Genomic DNA, 19,921 nt, shown 5'->3' with positions numbered 1-19,921 from the left:
TTCCTCTCAAAGCCCCATAATAATCAGATTTCTCTGGCCCCCAACACACTTGATTTGAATAGGAGAGGCACGCAACAAACCTTTTTGTATATTTTCCTTCACTGCTGTTTAATTTTACAAGTGCATTGGGGTGCTTATTTCCCAGCTGCACAAGATTGATGAGATAAATGTGCCTTTTCCTCTCTTTCTGTGTCTGTGGGTGTATATACCAGATTAATGAATGACCATGGTACTTGCTTTGCTTGCTGTAAGATGACTACTAATTGCATGTTCCCCCCTTAGGAATTCAACGATATACTGAGAATGCAGCAGAATGGAGCTTTTGTGAAATGCGTTCCAACAACTTGCAACTTGCACTGTTTAACCTATGTGTTTGGTACTGATTGTCTTGAAAGGTGAAATCATGTATTACTTATACTGTAATACAGTTTTAAAATGCAGGTAGTTCTTGACATACGACTACAAGAAGGAGTGGAACTTTTGTTACTAAGCAATGCAATCATATGTCACCACATGCCAGTGCCCAATTTTGTTATTTCTTTTGCTAAGGTCATTAAGCAAATCTTGCACCTCCTCTTGATTTGACTTGTCAGAGGTCAGCCAGGGAGGTCACAAATAGCAATAATGTGATCCCGGGACATGGCAACTATCATAAATAGATGCTGGCTGCTGAGTGCCCAATTAACAATCACTTGACCAGAGGAACACTTCCAATGTTTGTAAGTGTGAGAACTGATTATAAGTCACTGTTTGCAGTGCTATCGTAACTTCAAACAGGTGCTAAGCCAATGGTCATGTCCAGGACTTACTGTACTTTAAAAAAAAACAGAAGCAAGACCACAAGAAGTATGCTTGTGTCACCCTCTCTTCATAATAAGCAAACAAACCTATTGTAATACAGTCTCCTTAGGCAATTTGGGAGATGAACTCCTATTTTTACCCCATCTTGAAGTCCTGTATTTTACTTGGGTTCATATGAATCTGCTACACCAATGGTTCATGCAGGAATGTTACCACTTTCAAAATGTCTTGAACTTGCCCCTTCACCTAGAAGGCTAATTACGATAGAAACAAATCTGTTTCTATCAATTCTGTTCACATCACACATCAGGCTAAACCGTCATTGACTACCTCATGAATCATTGGATGGCTCAAGTGTGTGAATGATGGTTTGGGGTGTGGATGAATTAAGCCAATTCTGTATACTCTATACACTATGAACAAAAGTTCGTTGTTGGCACCCTTTAATGTAAGAAGAGGAAAAAGTCTAAAAATGTCAGTTTTGTTCAATTGGTATTTCTGGGGGCTGTAAATTGAATGATGGGGCAGCTGCAGGCAGCCTGTCTTTCCCCATCTTATTTGTAAGCAACTGTTCAGATCTTTGAAGTGCATATGGCAATTGTTCACCTATTTCCCTTGCCTTTTTTTTGTTCTATCCGATTCTGAATAAAGATTCTAAGAAAAAACAACTTTATTCAGGGGTGGGTATGTCCATGGGTTACAACTTGTGAGAGATTTCTGTCCTGAACAACCTGGAACAGACAGCTCTTGTGCAAGACAGAATGAGGGAACTGTTTCCAGGTTGGGAATATTTGTCATGCAAGAAGTGATACTGAGATGTAGGAGAACGTTCTCTGCGGTGCATGTTCTAAATCCATATGGGCTGCAGCTATAATGCAGGGACAGAATTTTCTGGGTTTTGAGGGGAAAGGCAGTTAATTAAAATAAGCAACGCATCAAACCTATGCATTGTGTCACGTCTTATTTGAATACTGCACCAAGAGTTACTGCTTTCGCTAGAAGAAAGTCCAGTCTCCTGTCCAACTGAAACTATAAGACAGAAAAAAAACACTGGGCTAACTATGATGTCATTCTGCCCCATCTTGTATTGGTCCTGGAAGTTGTAAGCTACCTATTGGGATGGTATGTATGTTTACTCCATCTGGAAGGCCATGTATGAACCCATGGAATTTTTGGCATTCAGAGAACAGGCACAAAGTGCATGGCCCACCATTAGTTATATTTCATCTAAATTGAGTTTCTCTGAGTTCTACCCATTTCTGTTGTGGCCACAAGACTGAATTTCTCAAAGGGAGGTTAAACATAAGCAAGATTATTAATAATTTCTTGAAACATTGGCTTTTCTAGTCTGATAGTCTAGAGAAAATACTCTACAGTGCACAATCACAGATTCCATGTCAAACAGGAAGTACCACAATGGCAGCCGGCAGGGGATTTGCAGCCTAATATACTTTTTTTCCCCCAACACACATTCCACTATGTGCCACTACCTGTACTGCTAGTTCCAAATACATTAATCTGTGAAACTTTCCTTTTAAGTCCTTGAAATGTGATTGTTAAGATTTATATCCTATCTTCCCTCTTAAGAATTCACGTGGGAATCACAGTTCATTGTATTTATTACTAACTGTCAGGAAGATTCAATGGGAGGGTGACTCCGTTAATCTTTTGCCAATATTTTTTAAAAATATGAATATAGATTCAACTAGATCACAGGTCTGCAACCCGCAGCTCCGGAGCCGCATGTGGCTCTTTCAGCCGTCTTCTGCAGCTCCCAGTCCTCTGCCATGTGCAGTCCCCCCCCCAAAAAAAAAGTGGGACTAAAAAAGTTCAATCAATTCAAATATGCAGGGTAAGTGCATATCTCGCCTTGGCTCCACTCTTCAGTCAAACCCTGTTCTGCGCATGCGCGCATGTATGCGCATGTGCACACATTTTTTGTGGCTCCCAGTTTTTCCTTTTGTGAGGGAACTGGTTCCGAGTGGCTCTTTCACTGTTTCAGGTTGCTGACCCCTGAACTAGATCATCAGCAAGGACCGTTAACCTTGGAAGGCAACCATCTGGGTCTTGAGACTTCAAGATCAGCAAATATTCCTTGCTTCTCTTCAGCTGATATACAAGCCTGTTCTCTTAGCTAGTTCATAACTATATAGTGGAATATACCTATTTGTTCAGAGAACACAGAAGAAATAGTTGAGAAATTCTCCCTTTACTTTGGTACCTGTTACATTTTTGGCATATTCACTGAGGATTTTTTAACAATTCTTTTATTCAGGGCATATATGAAACCTTTGGAACATTCTTGGCTTCTTCACCAATCTCAGCTCATCCTGAGCTTTGACTTTCTGAATAAAAATCCCATGGTAATTCAATTACAGGAAAATTGGTTATAAACAAGTATGTTTATAACCTGCCCACTAGGCTATAAGGATGTGCAAAGAATTCAGAATGGAATTCCATGCAGAACACTGGCATAAATTTATTTTTATTTAAATTTATTGGTTGTCCACCTTCAATGGACTCCTACTTAAAACACTTAAGAAAATCCTCATCCATGTGGATATGCACAGTAGGTTCACCGCAATGGAGATGCAACATTATGCTATGGTATATTATTTTTAATATGAAGGACCAGGATTCCAATATTCTTTATAATGCCAAAAAAGTGGAAATATATGCAATAACAGGCATAATACAAACTGCCCAAACTAAATATCTGAGGCTGCAGTGTTAAATATATGGGCCAAGAAATAGGTATGTAGGGAGGCAACAATTCTTGAAATTCGGCTACTCTAAAGAACAAACTCTTCTTCAGCCATAGATAGTTAAAAAGACTGGCCAGGAACAATTAAGAGTATTTCCTAATAAGCTGATTACAGTTGTGTACAGGTATGGTCCCATTTTATAGAGATAGTCCTCGACTTCCAAAAGTTAATGTAGTAACCGTTCAAAGTTACAACGGCACTGGAAAAAGTGACTTATGACCATTTTACGCACTTATGACCATTGCAGCATCCCCATGGTCATGTGATCAAAATTCAGACACTTGGCAACTAACTCATATTTATGATGGTTCGCAGTGTCCCGAGGTCCTGTGATCATCTTTTGCAACCTTTGTTAGGCAAAGTCAATAGGGAAGCCAGATTTACTTAACAACTGTGTTACTAACTTAACTGCAGTGGTTCACTTAAAAACTGTGGCTAGAAAGGTCATAAAATAGGGCAAAATTCACTTAACAAATGTCTCACTTAGCAACAGAAATTTTGGATTCAATTGTGGTCATAAGTCGAGTACAACCTGAAATCTACTGAACATAATACAAGTTTGAAAATCAAATTTAAAAAAAATTCTGCATAATACCTGGCAACATTGCTTAATTTCAAAGATATTTAACATTCTATTTCAAGATGCTTATGAATTATGGCACATAATACCGCTGTAGTTACTCAATTATTCTACAATGAATATAGCTACAACAGACCCAGAATGCATGTTTCAACCACATCAAAGTTTTATTTATTGTAAATAAAATATATTTTCAACTAGCCAACAAGTTACACCAGTCTTTCTAGACTTTTCAAATCATAAATCAACAGTTTCTTTTACTAACAGTAGCATAATTAATACATAAATCACCATTCACTTTATGTCACTTCAAACTACTATGAAATTATGTCCTTTATAAAAGGGCCAGCCTATCAAAATTCTCAAGTATAATCACTTGAGACATAATTGACCTCAAAAGCATCAACTTTGTGACCTTCATCAGTATATTGAGCTGCAGCTTAGCTTGTATTTTGCAGATACTTGAAGCATCAAGTCATTATGAATTAGCTCGTAGGGTCATTCAGAAAGCATGAAAATGTTTCCTTGGGGGAAAAATAGCATGGTTTATCTTCTTCATGAAAGAAATGTCCGCACTGTACCCTTGATGGTTCCTCTGCATATTGGGCATTTCCTAAGGGAAGGGGCACATTCCTTGCAAACAACCAAATGGCCACAGGGGATGAAGACAATGGACACTTCCTTGTCCATGCAGACTTTGCATGTTCTCTCCTCTTGCAATCGTCTCAGTTGTTCTTCCATAGGTAAGCCTGCAATTAAAGAATCTTATTATCTACACAAAAAATAACATTTTGAACTATGCTTTAATAAAGAAGAAAGGCATTCCTCACTTCCCCGCCATTCACAACCCTCTCTCTTCTTAAATCCATCAACCTATGAATGAAAGCAAATATACGTGTCCCAGGATAATGTTGCAGGATCCAATCTGGGTCAATCACCAGGACCCGAGGTTTAGTTTTCCAAGCTTCCGGACTTATGCTGGAGCCCGTTCTCGGGGAATGTCTCTCTCACCAGAATGTGTCACTGACCCAGATTAGATCTTATCACCAACTTATGTTGAGACACTATTGAAGAAAGGAAGAATATTCTATTTCAGGCCCAAAGATCTTCCTGTCCAAGTACATCCATCTTATTAAACGGAATTTCAAAAGACTCAAAAATATTAATCCAGGTCAGTTTTATAAGCATTCACTCGCAACTCCCATTATGAACTATTTCACCATAACCTGTTTTCTTAAAAACACTGCAGTGCTTATATTCCAAACACCATTCATGTTTATTTAGTAAATTAAATGTTTACCTGAAACATCTTCCATTGGAATGTATGTCATATTCTTCTCCACTGAAAGTAAGTTAAACATTGTTAGATCAAGTAACAAATTACCTCAGATTCATCACAATGCAGAGAAACTCTAACCCCGTGCTTTACAATTATTAACATTAACAGTGAATTGCTTTTGGGAAGTCTAATCAACAGAATTTCCTCTGCATTATCTATTTCTTAGCTATAAAAACTCATAAATCCATTATAATTGTGAATTGCAGTAAACTAGTTACCATTCTTCAAGAAAAGGACAATTCAAAGCATTTCTCTAAGAAACTCACCAAACAAATCCTTGTATAATGCAGGATCACATTCCTGTAAACAATTTCTGAATATGTGTGCTGCAGAATTTCCTTTCACCAAGATGGTATCAATCAGTTCTCTAGCTTGCAAAGATGTCTGGGTTTTTTGTTTAATAACTTGGTGTTCCTGGTCACTTATTACTTTGGAACTTAATAAACTTTCCAGGATAGGGAGCGTACATGTCAAGCGCTGAAACAATGCCATTCGATTCTTTCTGATTAAGGCCAGATCTGAAATATAATAAATGAAAAGATGACATGGTACAAACCTATTTCTTAGCAGTTTTAGCAGAAAATGTTGAGTAAAAATGGAAATTTTCCAGGTACTGAACTCATCCAGGAGAAGGGCACAATGGGGGTATTGTGAATATAAAGCAGTATTACTGTATTGCAAACATACAGTTTTTCAGAGTCACAAAATCCAACAGATCTACCCACTTTGTTGAAAGGAATTTTTTAACACCATTTTTAAATTCAAACTCCAATTTACTTTAAAAAGATGAATCATACAATGGCACATAAATTAGCATAATAGCATAGCATTTAGTATGCTGATGAAACTGACAGGTAGCAATGACGTGATCAATATACTATAATATCAATATATTATGTAAATACATCCAACACTGGATGGCACTAATTATTTTCAATTTTTACACAAATTAATTACTGCAGGTTTTGTCAGCTGCAGAGTTTCACCACCCTCCCCATTAGCTAATAACTCTATTTTGGCTCCAGTGCACGTAGATAATACAGCCATTCTTGTAACATCCTAAGTTGGCTTGAGAAGTTGTTTTGCCCTTTGTTATATGAGAAACTGCCTTCTATTCAATCATCACAAAACTATAGCAACTGTGTTGCCAAGAGGTTTTAATTATATGCATATGTGTTAGAAAACTGACAGCATCTATATTAATCAGGCTAATCTCTTTAAAAGCTCTAGTTTTCCTCTGCCCTAGCATCTTAGAAAGAACAGACAGAATATAGGTAGAGTTTCACAAATGATAGTTTGTTTCGTGAGTCAAAATGGTAACAAACATGTCCAGGCAGCTATTAAGATTAACTGGACAAGTCTTGAGCTACCTTATTTATGGCATGCAGGTCTGTAAATACAGTAACAGGATCCCTTTGAAAATAATGCAAACAAAATTCTTAAGAGGACTTGTTATGTATGCTCCAGTGTGCATTCACACTGCTAAGCTTGGAATCTGATCTGATTCCATGGAGGCTCATCCAGAAGATTGCCTTAATCTATTTTGAGGGTTTTCTATCTACCCTGGCTCTTCAATATTCATGGCTAATATGAATAACACCCAGGGGGAGGGCCTTCTCTGTGGGCACGCCTGCCCTTTGGAACCAGCTGCCCGTAGAGCTCAGGACTGCCCCTGACCTTCGCTCATTCCGCCGGGACCTGAAGACTTGGCTCTTTGAGCTTTCTGGCCTGGACTGAGAGTATTAATTGGGGTTTTAATTGGATTTTAATTGGGGTTTTATATTTATTCAAGGTTTAAATGTAATTATTTTAACTGTTCTTAATTTTTGTAATTGTTGTATTGTTATTTCAAAAACCTTGTGAACCGCCCTGAGTCCTACGGGAGAAGGGCAGTATATAAGTCTAATAAAGATAAGATAAAGATAAGATAACTTTGAATGAAAATGTTGTGGTCTCTCTAGTTATCTGAGTTCATTAGACTCTGAAAATGCCCCATCCAAGATGAAAGAGAGGGTCTTTTGACTCAAGTAGTAGAAAGATCTCTGTTCTGGTCTCAAATTGTATTTAGGTTTATTTGTTGTTAGTTGCGAAGTCGTGTCCGACCTATCACGACCCCATGGACAACGTTCCTCCAGGCCTTCCTGTCGTCTACCATCTTCTGGAGTCCATTTAAGCTCACGCCTACTGCTTCAGTGACTCCATCCAGCCACCTCATTCTCTGTCGTCCCCTTCTTCTCTTGCCCTCAATCTTTCCCAGAATTAGGCTCTTCTCCAGGGAGTCCTTCCTTCTCATTAGGTGGCCAAAGTATTTGAGTTTCAACTTCAGGATCTGGCCTTCTAAAGAGCAGTCAGGGTTGATCTCCTCTAGGACTGACCGGTTTGATCGCCTTGCAATCCAAGGGACTCGCAGTCTTCTCCAGCACCATAGTTCAAAGGCTTCAATTCTTTGGCGCTCAGCCTTTCTTATGGTCCAACTTTCACAGCCATACATTGCAACTGGGAAGACCATAGCCTTGACTATACACACTTTTGTTGGCAGGGTGATGTCTCTGCTTTTTAGTGTGCTGTCTAGATTTGCCATGGCTTTCCTCCCCAGGAGCAAGCATCTTTTAGTTTTTGGTTGCAGTCCCCATCTGCGTGACTTAGGTTTATTTAGACGACCTTTTTTCAACCCAACTACCAACCTCCTCTGCCCAAAATATAAGACTGTTTTCACTAGGTACAGATAATCCTTTTACTTATGACCACCATTGAAACCAGAATTTCCACTGCTAAGCAAGGCGGTTCTTAAATGAGTTGTGCCCAATTTTATAAATTTTGCTACAGTCAAGCAAATTGCCCAGTCATTAAACAGACCCAGTTCCCCTCATTGATTCTGCTTGTCGGGAAACTGGCTGGAAAGGTTGAAAGTGATTATCATCACTGACCCTGAAAGACTGCAATCATCATTAATATATGTTGATTGCCAAGTGCCTGATTTTTTTTTATCACATGACTGTGAGGGTGCTGCCAAGGACATAGGTCACTTTGACTCGCATGTCACTTTTTTCAGTGCAACTGTAACTTCAAACCATCACTAAAGAAAGTGGTAAGTGGTGGACTACCTGTATGACGTATTGTCATGAGTATAATTAGAAGAGCCAACAATTCTCCTCTGAGGCATATTGCTCTCCCTGTTCACTAGGGACATCATCGTTAACTTATTGACTAAGAGAACAGAGTCTTTGCCTTCTTAACGTCTACAAAAAAACACAAGATCTTTATGCCAAAAAGAATAAAAAGAAATGAAAGTGACATTATTACAAATTGATTGCACTTTCTCCAATGAAAGGGACAGCTTATTTAGGACACTATTTCCAATTCGGGACGTCATTTTTATGAAAGGAAAATAAATTAGTGTTTCAGAATTGGACAAAATAGCCAATTTCCCTCTATGGATAACCACTGGTTATACTGAGCCTAGAAAGAAGATTGAGAGAAATAAGATACTACTGTTCGAGTGACCGAAGATTATAATAGAGAAGGAGGCAAACACTGAGATTTCTACTACATGTTGACAATTCTACTGTGTTTAAATTACAGCAGGTACAGGTTTTAAGTGAATAAGCAACATTTCTGGGTAGAAACCACAGTATGACAATAGAACTGAATATTGATTTTTTCCCCTAGAGATGGCTTCTATAGAAAGTTTCAGCTAAAGGCTGAACAGCAACCTATTAGGATACTATAGTTCTGGGTTTTCTGCACTGACAGGATTGAACCAGACCATTCCAATGAAGACAAACTCAAGGACACAGATTTCCACAAAGGTATTTTGTGAAGGGGTTAATTCTCAATAAAGCTATCATATAGCAAGGAAAACAACGACCAATTCGTCAAACTGATGGAATGAAACTTATATATACCTGATGTGGTTTTCTCTGATGGATCCTCCTTCTCCTCTTCCTTCTTCTCATCTTCTGAAGTAATAAGGTCAGACACCAGATCATTTACTGTTTTGTAATTCTCCCCTGTTGTTAATATTTTACTCTGAACCGTTTGCTTGACCAGTCTTCTACTGAATCCCATCTCCAAAACAGCTTCAACCATGGGTGTTTTCATTATGGCGGCATCTTCTGAAGTATTTTCACCATATTCAAAACGAATAACTATTCAGAGAAAACATTCTAGCATTATTTCTTGAAGCATCAGTATCTTGCTGGGTTTAAAAACAGACAAATGAAAAAGTATCACTTCTGTACTGGATCCCACATCTAAGGTACTGTTGTGATTCAGGGTCAGCCTGTGGGTTCGGCAGTTGGGTCGGACGACTCAGAGGAGGAGGAGGGGGGTGTTGAAGAGCTTGCTGAGGGGATTGGACAGCTTGATGAGAGCCCCCAGCCAGGCCCCTCTCATCTGGTCACGACGCAGACCCAGCTGTGTGAGCCTGACAGCGTGGATGAAGATGACCCACAGCTGGCCCTGTTCAAGGATGCCCGACGCAGGAGGCAGTCAATCAGGAGTAAACAGAGGAAGGCAATGGGGCACCTCGGAAGGAGGCAGAGAGAGGCCACGCCCTGAACTGTATTTAAGGGGAATGTGTGGGAGGGCTGGTTTGCTGAAGGCAACCGCTTGGATAGTTCCTGTTTCTTAGCTCCTGTTTCATGGTTGGTGTCTTGTCTTGCTCTGTTTTATGTGAATAAATTTGGCAGGCTTTATTCCAGCCTCTTGCCGTTTGTAAAGGGGTTGTCCCTGCTTTTGCTGCAGGGCCGGTAGCAGGCTGGTACAGAACAGGTACTACAAACCCAAGATCTGTTTCCTAAAAAAGGCATACATATCCCAACTATATTCTTCAAGCACAGAATTTGAATAGATGAAGATGCCATATCCTGAGTCAAGCCTTCAGCCAATTTAGTCTGCTATTCCCTATTGTCTCTGAGACTCATGTCAGTTTCATTAGTCCCACTGCTTGAAAAAGTCATAATTAGATGACAATGCCTCAAATTCAGGCCTTCTATGCACTACTGAATTTATGCCACTTGCTTTTAGGCCTAAGCGTACCCTCAACAGATGAAAATTACCCATCTTTTTATTCTACAAGAAATATAGACCAGAGGTCCCCAACCTTTTGGGCACCAGGAACTGGTTATGAGGAGAGAGGTTTTTCCGCGGACTGGAAGGGGCGTGGTTTTATGTGCTGCCCGCATCCTGCAGATAGGGCTTTGCTTGTTTGTGCACCCCAGTTGCTGGCATGCCGCGGCCCAGTACCAGTCCATGGACCGGGGGGTTGGGGACCCGATATAAACAACGCCTGGTAATTCAGAAAAATATTTATAACATATTCACCACCAGAGGTCCTCAGTGATTTAAATAGGTATGGATCTTCATAAGTTTAAGCAGGCAGATGAAACAGGTTAATTTTCACTTACATTTGTAGGGCAATTTGATTTTATTGCAAAATTATCATTTTTCTGGTTTAAGTTTAAATTTGAATGGTCAGCTTCAGGAATGCTTGATTTAAAAACCATGACAATGTATTTTACTAACTTAGTAAGAATAACAAAACTGAATTGCTACAGACCATTAAAGATAAATGTGTTAACATCTGCGTGCTACATTTTATAAATGCTATCAAAATTCTGATAAGAGTCAGTGTGGTATAATTGTTAAAGCAGTGGGTTAGAAAATCAGGAGATCTGACATTACAGCCCTGCCTTGGCCACAGCTGGGTAACCCTTGGTCAGTCATTCTCTCTTAGCCTTAGGAAGGAGGCAATGGAAAACTCTCTGAAAAGCACTAGGGACTTATCCAGTCACCAAGAGTCAACTCTTATCCAAAGGCACAAAATAAACAAATCAAAATACTTACTTGGTGCTTCTGTATTTTCATCTACAGGTGTATCTGCAGTAGATAACAACTGCAACACAGAGAAAAAAAATTTAGAAGGAAATGTTTGCTTTTTGAAAGGATACACTGTTCAGAGAGTTTGCTAACAGTGATACCTTTAACTAATATTTCTTAATACGATTCCACCAGGTAGATTGAAGCTGCAATTTATCCCAATTTATCTGGGTGCCACCAAGTGGGAGAATTGGTGAATCTTCATCCTAAATGTCTGCATGTATTTTGATTAAAATGCCACACTACACTGCACTTGATCCTAGCTGCTTATGTACAACGTTGCTGTTTGTGTAATAGTGTGCAAAATTAATCAGGTACAGACAGTTCTCAACTCATGATCCTAACTGAGCTCTGAATTATGGTCATACGTCATGTGACTATACCTGATTTTAAGGTCTTTTCTGCTGCTGTTGTTAAGTGAATCACAGAGGTCTTTAAGTGAATCATTGTCCATCATGGGCAATTTTGCTGAAACCAGAAATAAACACCGGTTTCAGCAAAAAATAAATAAATAAATCACAGTCATGTGACCCCAGGATGTTACAAGCAGCTGTAAATGCAGAGCAGTTGCCAAGCACTCAAAATGCAATGATGTGACTGGGGAGGGAGGGAAGGGACAGAAAGTCCATCAGAACTTTGAATCTGGGTTGTAATAACTCTGGGGAGGCCCATCATAACTTCAGTTGCTAAGCAACCAGTCACAAGTTAAGGACTACCTGTATTGCTTGTCCTCTATAGCCACCCAGCTTCCACCCAGCTCAGGCCTGTTTTGTTTTTTAATCTCCAACTTATTCACTGTATCAAGCTGTTCTTTCTATAGCTTCTTATTTTACTTTTACTTTTTAAATTTTTTAAAACTTTATCCAATTTTCTGTAACTTTTTATAGGCTTGTGATTTTTGCATCATATTTATAGCCTTTATTGCTCAATCTTTTAACTATGTAATTATTTAATGTTTCCAGGAGCAGACTGTTTTCACATTATAACACTTTATTTCACAGCCTCTGTTGTCTTGGTCACAGCTTGAAAACAAATGGATTGCATTGTCATTTTACAAAACCACAGTGCAGCGTCCTTGCTAGAGAAATATCAGTAAAAGGGCTAGAAGTCTAAAGCTTCACTCCTGCCTCAAAGTCCTGTCTGCCAGGCCTTATCCTATTGTGTAAACACAATCTGATCAGATAAGGTTCAAGGCAGTATACGATACAGGTTAATTCTTTCAACAAATTTGTGCACTATACAGCAAAAGAAAAGCAAATCGTGTTATTACAGAAAATGCAACAATACTTGCATACCTGTTGGAGAAGATGTGGATATCTTGCTTGAACTTGGCGGACAAACTCTTGACCTTTTCTATAAATCAGGTATTCACAACTAGAAGAAAAGTATATCAACTTTAAGTTTTAATATGCGGAATATATGCGCTTTTAAGAATATTTATTAGCCACAATGCTCTCTGCTTAGTGGGCCAAAGATATATTTATTGAAACCTGACCCAGGACAATACACTGAAGCATTAAATATACGGTATCCATTCTGTCAAAAACGGAATTTACAAGTGAAAAACATTGCCCAATCAACACTGAGAAAACCAAAATTAATTAATCCCATCTCTGAGGGAGACGGGCAGTTAATAAATTTGATAAACAAATGAACAAATAAATTCAACTCTAGTAGCCTACAATTCTTATTTTATATGCAATTTATATCCTGTTTATTACACCTCAAAATAATTCCAAAATGCTCCAAACATCTTCACTACAAATGGAAGAATCTTTATTAGACACAATTGCATTAGAAATCAAGAACTGCATTTTTTCTACAAACCCTATCTTAAGATGAGCTTGGTCCAGATGCCTAGAGTGGTAAGGCAAGATTTCATTCACGTGGAAACTCCTAAATTTTTGCTCCGCTCCATGAACTAAAAGGAGCCATTTAATCTACTCTCTGGATTAGAATAATATTTCTTTTTAAAATCAAATATACTGGCACTTGGAATATGACCCAATCATTACAATACTTGATTAGAACTTAGCTAAAACAGTTTTGTTAAGTACACTTTACTATCTAGTGTTCTTTAAAAATGTCAGTACTGTTTAACCCAACAGAATTTTTGAAAATAGTTTTTGAAATAGCTAGTGTAAGAACGATTTTTATTCTTGAGTCAAAATTCAGCATATCTTGCTTCCTACAGCAGCTAAGAAAATGCTCCAACTCTGAACAGCAGAGAGAAAAGATTTCTCCCATTTCACTGTGGCTGTGAAAATACACAAAAAACTGTGTATGAACAACCTCTTTTCAAATGATTAAAACAGCCATACATTTCTCCCCAGCAATATATGGCAGCTTCAAAAACTGTTATCTAGGTGACTGAATAAGATGCATCTTGATGGATAAAGGCACTGCTGCTTTAAAGATACTCAGTGTCCCGAGAAAAACACAGTTCTTGTCAAGCCATTTTCAGATAATTCCTACCAGCTTAAAGTTCAATTCTATGCAAGTTCCGTCAACTAAACATTCCATTTGTTCTCCCAAAACTTTAGATTTATTTCTTGAGTAGCAATGCTCCCTTCACAAACCACTTTTGATAACCATTCATGGTGAAGATGCTTCATATTAATACAGAAGCTAGTCTGGACCTGCATGGGAATATTACTCTTACTGAGTAATCCTTTTCAAATAAAAAGTTCTACTTTCAACAGGACAAAAATTATTACAAAAGTTTCTTTGTTATTATTTTTTTTAAAAAAAAGGGCACCTTGGAAACCATTTAGCATGTTCCACCCACGGGTCATCTCCAGTCTCCCAACACCTGAGTCCACCATCACAGCAGAAGCATTTGACATCATCATTGCGACCTTAACAACAAACATTTCACGTGTTAATTAAACAAAAAGACAAACAGTAAATTTAACTGTTGAAAAAATAAGATTCAGTCCAAAACATGAAAGAACAAGTTCTTACCCACATAATAGAAGCCAGCATCTGCCAGTTGCTGTGGAAGAACCGGGACTGTAAGTGGCCAATTTTTGAAGGTTCTGAAACGGCCTACGTAGTTTTGCATGCCCAAATTAAAGCCAGTCAAATTTGAATTGTTTTGAATTTGTTCCACAAAAGGGCAGTTTGGAAAATGTCTTTGATGTTCTGACATAGCATTGTCCTTTGGTTCCCAATTACTCAACTGACCACCACAGGCAAAACAAGCCACCTTGTCTGCAGGTCCTACATAATAAAACCCAGCTTTGGCTAACGAAGATGGGGACAAAAATGCCAGGGGCCATGTCTTGAAAGTGAGCAATCTGCTTTCTTCTGTGCTCATCATAGGGTTGAAAGGCTTTGGTCTCAAATGTGACAGATCTTCTACTGCTGCAGATGTGACTGGATTATGAGGAAAACTGGAAAAGCTTCCATTGTAATACCCAGCTTGACCCAACGTTAATGCTTGCATTGAGGAGTGTGAAGAGGTAAGTCCAGAGATAGCTGGAGGTGAAAAGGCAGAACGAAACGAGGATCCAAGGTTAGTCACTGAAGTCAGACTCTGAACAAAGCTGCAACTAGGATAGAGTTGTTTGTGCTTCTCCAGAGCACTGTCACCTTTTTTCCAGTTATCTAACATTAAGCCACAATTGTAACATTTCACTTTATCCTTCAAACCAGTATAATAGAAACCAGCTCGAGCAAGACTCCTTTCAGATACTGGTACATTCGGTGGAAAAGCGGAATATGTAGACATCCTGTAGAGTTCACACGATAAGTCATACTTCAGTTCTGTCACGTCTGCGTCATTCTTCAGTTTTGGTAGAAATGAGCCAATAACATTCATGATGTAGATAAAACAGGATAGGAGTAAAGGACGAGTCTGAAGTTTGGGAGATAATTTTGTGCAATTCTTACCAACTTCCAGGCCATAATAAAATAAAAACCTGAAAGTTAACATTACATTGCAATGCTTATTTTCTTTTTTTAAAAAAATATTACATTCACTTTAATAGTTCCTTTTTGACAGGGTAATTTTTTTCATACTTTCACAATCCAGACTTGTTATAAAATATTGTAGTTCCTTTTTTTTTCTTCTATAATTACATAAATCTTACTAAATTGAGGGAGGAGTATATTTAAAATAAAGGAAGTTTGAAGACATAATTAATTATAAGTCTGAATACATAAGGCCTCTGTCCCAAGAATCTGAATTATTTCCAAATAAAATAATGTAGGGATATTTTTTAAACTTTTATTTCTGAAAGAGCAAGGTCAAAATCATGGATCTAAGTGGGGTCTACCTGTATGGTACTACAGAAAAGCCAACTTAAATGCACATCTTTGAATACTTCTCCTTACAATAAGAAACCATTTTTCCTTTTCAATATATCATTTCACTCCGTAACACTTCACAAAAAATTCCTCAAAGGTTTATCCTGACACATATCAGTGAAATGTGATCAAAGGAATTTTGGTCACCAAAAGTTCTTAACAGCCTTGGAACATAGTCTTTTTTATATTATCAATTAAGTGTAGTGAATTTTCAATCTGGCTGCATTATTATTATTAAAGGGTTACTGAATTTAATACGTTTATGGAGATGTCGAACCCAAAGCAGCAGTTTAAATTCATTAATCAAAATGTCATTGCAGATAATGTTTGATAAGTGGATGCAGTTATCCTGCATAATGGCAAAAACCAATTTGAATATCTATGCACAAAATTATCTCCCAAACTTCAGACTAGTCCTTTCAAGGGGCTTAAGCAGCCATAATACAATATGGTATTCACAATATTTTTTTAAAAAAAGACTGAAAAATACAACGTATTTCGGGTTACTGAAACCTGCATGAAAAGAAAAAATACATAAGCTCCTTTAAACAACAATTAACTTTATATACAAACTGTTATAAATAATGCATGTATTTTAGAAATAAAGTTTGAACTTAATTCCAGTTATAACATTTTTAGATTAAAAGTTTAAAACTTGTGGTTCATCAGTCACAAAAGACTAGAAGTAAATTGATGGGTCACAAAAGAGTACAAGTCCACAAAATCCTACTGTATCTATACTAAATCATCAGTTTATAGATGAATTACTCAACCTTTGCAAATTTAAATCTTCCAGACTTCAACTTCTAAAATTCAGGTTGACTACATAGCTCTGAAAAAAACCCAACACTCTTAAACGTATACTTACAATTTCCTCAAGATAACTTTAACTCAACTATGCATTTTAGGTATCACTAGAAGGCAACAGCTTTTTTTTGTCCATGTTATATAAAAAAACCCCTGGATTTCCAGCCTCTTTAAAATAAAGTTGCTACAGTAAACTAAAAAAGATCCACCTCAGGACCAGATCATCTAGTGCAGGGATGGGCATATGCCAACTTCAAGATCTGTGAATTTCAACTCCCAAAATTTCTGAGTCCACAGTTGTCATAGCCACCTCTGATCTACTGCTTTCCAAATATTTACATCTTTGTGGCAGTCAGCATGGCTAATACCAGTTGAGGGTACTGCAGTCCAAATACTTAGCTCTAGAACCAGATGGGCTATTCTTGACCCTTCAAAGAAATTGCAGAAATCTGTTTTTAGGCTAACATAATTTTTGATCACTTTAATGACAAGAACCACTTTAATTTGGCATACACATATATATGTGTGTTTCATCCCTTTTGTCTAATTATAAAAACACTAGCGAACAGGTGTATCTTACTTAGAGAAGAGGTGGAAGGGAATGGTTTCATAGTGTGAAGTCAAACCAAAAAGGAAAACTATATTTTAGGATACAAATGTAAATGAGCTTCAGGCAGGTAACAATAATTTATTAAAGTTGTATGCCAACTCTCAACAAGTAATAATAAGAGATCCAGAATAGGTGTAACCCAACTCAGAAACTAGCAATTCAGGGTGAACCTGCAGCGCAAGACATTTAGAAGTTTAAAGAGACTTAGAAATAGAAAATCTATTAAGAAATCTTTGTTGTGTTACTTATGTCCTACATTAAAGACTGGAGCTGGAAAATGAAGAATGGATGAAACCCATTTCCCCAAAGCTCCTAAAATAATGTAGCTACCTTCTATCAAGCTGTTATCTCTTTAGTACCCAATGACTAATCAGAATTAAGATTGTATACAACTGTAACGTCCTAATATAACCTACCTAGACACTCAGTGGAAAGCAGAGGACGAAGAGTAGCTATTATTAGACTTTTAACAAATTCATCTGGAGAGCAGATGAACATCAAAAGCACCAGGATAACTGATACAAGGAAACTTCTAATCTAAAGTCTGTCATTGTTGTATTTAAGGGGCCTTTGTGCTTTCTGAGCTTGGTTGTTTCTTGCAGACTTTTCATTACCCAAACTAGGTAACAGTGATGTTACCCAGTTTGGGTAATACCATAGCAATAGCACTTAGACTTATATATATCTTCACAGTGCTATACAGTCCTAAGTGGTTTACAGAGTAATGAAACATCTGCAAGAAAACAACCACGCTCACAGAGCACAAAGGAGTCATTTCAACCCTGAGCTACAAATATTCTCTTTCATCAGTATTGTTGTAATTTAATGTGTGAAATGACTGCTAGGAAACAAATATAATTAAATTGCAGAAATGGTGACTGAGATGATTACAATTAGAGTCACTGTATAAAAAGAAGAAACAGATTACCATCAAGTAAAGTCATTTGCTATAATCGTATCTTGTTCACATCCAGCTGACTTTTGTTAAAATTGCAGCAGTAGTCTTAAATAGATCCTGGACATGATCAAAAGCAGTAATGTTTATTATGTGTCTTTAGTCAATTTTATTTAATTTGTATAGATACCCATTTGAACCCAGTGACTTGGGCACTGAGGATTACACACTGGTAATTTTTTTTTGTTATCAGCAATTTCATCTTCTAAAGGATTGGATATCCTACCTCTGGAAGATGACAATCGAACCTCACTTTTCTTTTCTAGCTCTATAGAAAATATACACTATATTCTTGTCTTAATAATTCTGCCAGTCTTCATAAAAATATTTTGAAACTATATTCAGGGAAACCCTGAAGGCTCCTAGGAAGCTTATCAGTTAAGAACAGACTTGTTTCTGGAAAGACCACGTTCAACAGTGCCAAGTACAGCATTTCCAGACAGCCTTCCCAACATGAACCTCTCCAGATGTACCAGCGCACCCCTAATTATTCCCAGGCAACTGGAAACTGTGAAAGACCCAACCCTATGCAAGTAGAAGTCATTAGATTGGTTTTGGTCAATCGACTACAATCATCTTCAGATCCAGTATCCATTATCTTAAAACATATAATCCTCCAGATGTTGCTGGAGTGCAGCTTCCAGAATCCTCACCACTGGATGTACTGATGAAAGCTACAATCCAACCCAATCAATCAATCAACCCAATCTGTCAATCAACCCAATCCAATCCAATCCGGCTCCACTTCTGGCCATTGCACAAGAGGCACCCCTATTGTTTGGGGGTGGAGGAGGTGCATCATCTTCTTCCAGATGTAGCCCTGAGATCGCCCGATGGTCTTCTTTCCCAACGCTCAACCACTCCAACCTCGCTTAGCACTGTGTGTGTGTGTGTGGGAGGGTGTCCGGCAAGGTCCCCTCAAAAGAACTGGCAGCGCCAAGTCTCAGAGGCGGGGTTCACAACTTGCCCCGCACTTACACAACAGCTGCGCTTACGCAACAGCTGCGCTTACACAACTCTGAGGAATGCAAATCTACCCCACAGTTCTAGCTCAATCAAGGCTTTGTGCGCAAGCAGAAAATGGGTAAATAAGTCTTGCGTGGAAAACAGCTCTTGGGTTTACTCCATATAGTACCGATTTACACACATACACACGCTCCCCCCCAACACACACACACACACACAGGCACGGCACCCCAATAGCTCAGGCCCTCGCCCCCGCCCCCTCCCTCGCGAGACAACGCGTCCAGAGACGCCACCCCAGCAGACCCCGCCCACGCCGCCCCACGCGTGCGCAGCCCCCACTTACCCCCACAGCCGCCGGTCGGTCTTAAAGCAAACGGCGAGCGCAAACTTTATTATATACAGCGTCGCGAAGGCGGCGGTCGGGGGGAGGAGGGGAGCGAGAATCAGGAAGGAAGCCGTTGGGCCGAAGCCCCGCCCCCCCGTTTGAAAAATAACTCGGAAACTCGAAACGTGGCTCCGCCCTCATTCCATTCGAAGGGAAAGAGCGGAGGAGGAGGAGCCTCTTAGTCGAGAGGCCCCCGGCGGTGCGACGGTTCCTAACAAAAGGGGCGTTGGCTCTCTTGGTGCGCATGCGCCAACTGGGGCGGGAGGGCCGGGTTGGTTTGACTTTCAGTTAATTCGGATTCTTAGCCTGATGCCGAATTGCAATCTAATCCTGCAATGGTCCTAATCTTGATGGCCTTCACGCGTGCCCGTTTGCAGAGTCTTTCTAATTGACTCTTTGGAAAGCCCCGTGGGTTGGGCAGGCTTCGAAGACGAATAATTCCTGGATCGGAAAAACAATTCTCCTAAATAGCCCCCCGGGTGGGGTGTGTGTGTGTGTGTAAGAATCGTGACGTCCCTGAGT

The 19,921-nt window shown here is 38.9% G+C and overlaps 1 protein-coding gene across 1 annotated transcript; it reads right to left on the bottom strand.

Moving 5' to 3' along the window:
- Window positions 1-4,290: 4,290 nt before the first annotated feature.
- On the bottom strand, window positions 4,291-19,373 carry LOC310640236 (putative inhibitor of apoptosis). Its single transcript, XM_083362413.1, has 9 exons — window positions 19,358-19,373; window positions 14,330-16,189; window positions 14,124-14,223; window positions 12,661-12,739; window positions 11,333-11,381; window positions 9,391-9,633; window positions 5,752-6,003; window positions 5,447-5,488; window positions 4,291-4,895 (listed from the first exon to the last, which is right to left on the bottom strand). Exons 2-9 carry the CDS (start codon window positions 15,300-15,302, stop codon window positions 4,702-4,704), a joined length of 1,932 nt encoding a protein of 643 aa, XP_083218539.1. The 5' UTR covers window positions 15,303-16,189; window positions 19,358-19,373; the 3' UTR covers window positions 4,291-4,701.
- Window positions 19,374-19,921: the final 548 nt, after the last annotated feature.

Source organism: Vipera ursinii, assembly GCF_947247035.1.
Source record: "Vipera ursinii genome assembly, chromosome: 4".
In the NCBI taxonomy this organism is placed as follows: Eukaryota; Metazoa; Chordata; class Lepidosauria; order Squamata; family Viperidae; genus Vipera; species Vipera ursinii.
This window is presented reverse-complemented; position numbering and strand designations above follow the sequence as displayed.

Excerpts from the sequence above, each read along its gene's own strand:
- LOC310640236 (XM_083362413.1), bottom strand. The coding sequence starts at position 15,302 with ATGTTAACTTTCAGGTTTTTATTTTATTATGGCCTGGAAGTTGGTAAG. Across the intron at positions 12,740-14,123 it reads CATGCTAAATGGTTTCCAAG|TTGTGAATACCTGATTTATA; the intron begins GTGCCCTTTTTT and ends CTTTTCTTCTAG. Across the intron at positions 4,896-5,446 it reads TCCAATGGAAGATGTTTCAG|GCTTACCTATGGAAGAACAA; the intron begins GTAAACATTTAA and ends CTTTAATTGCAG.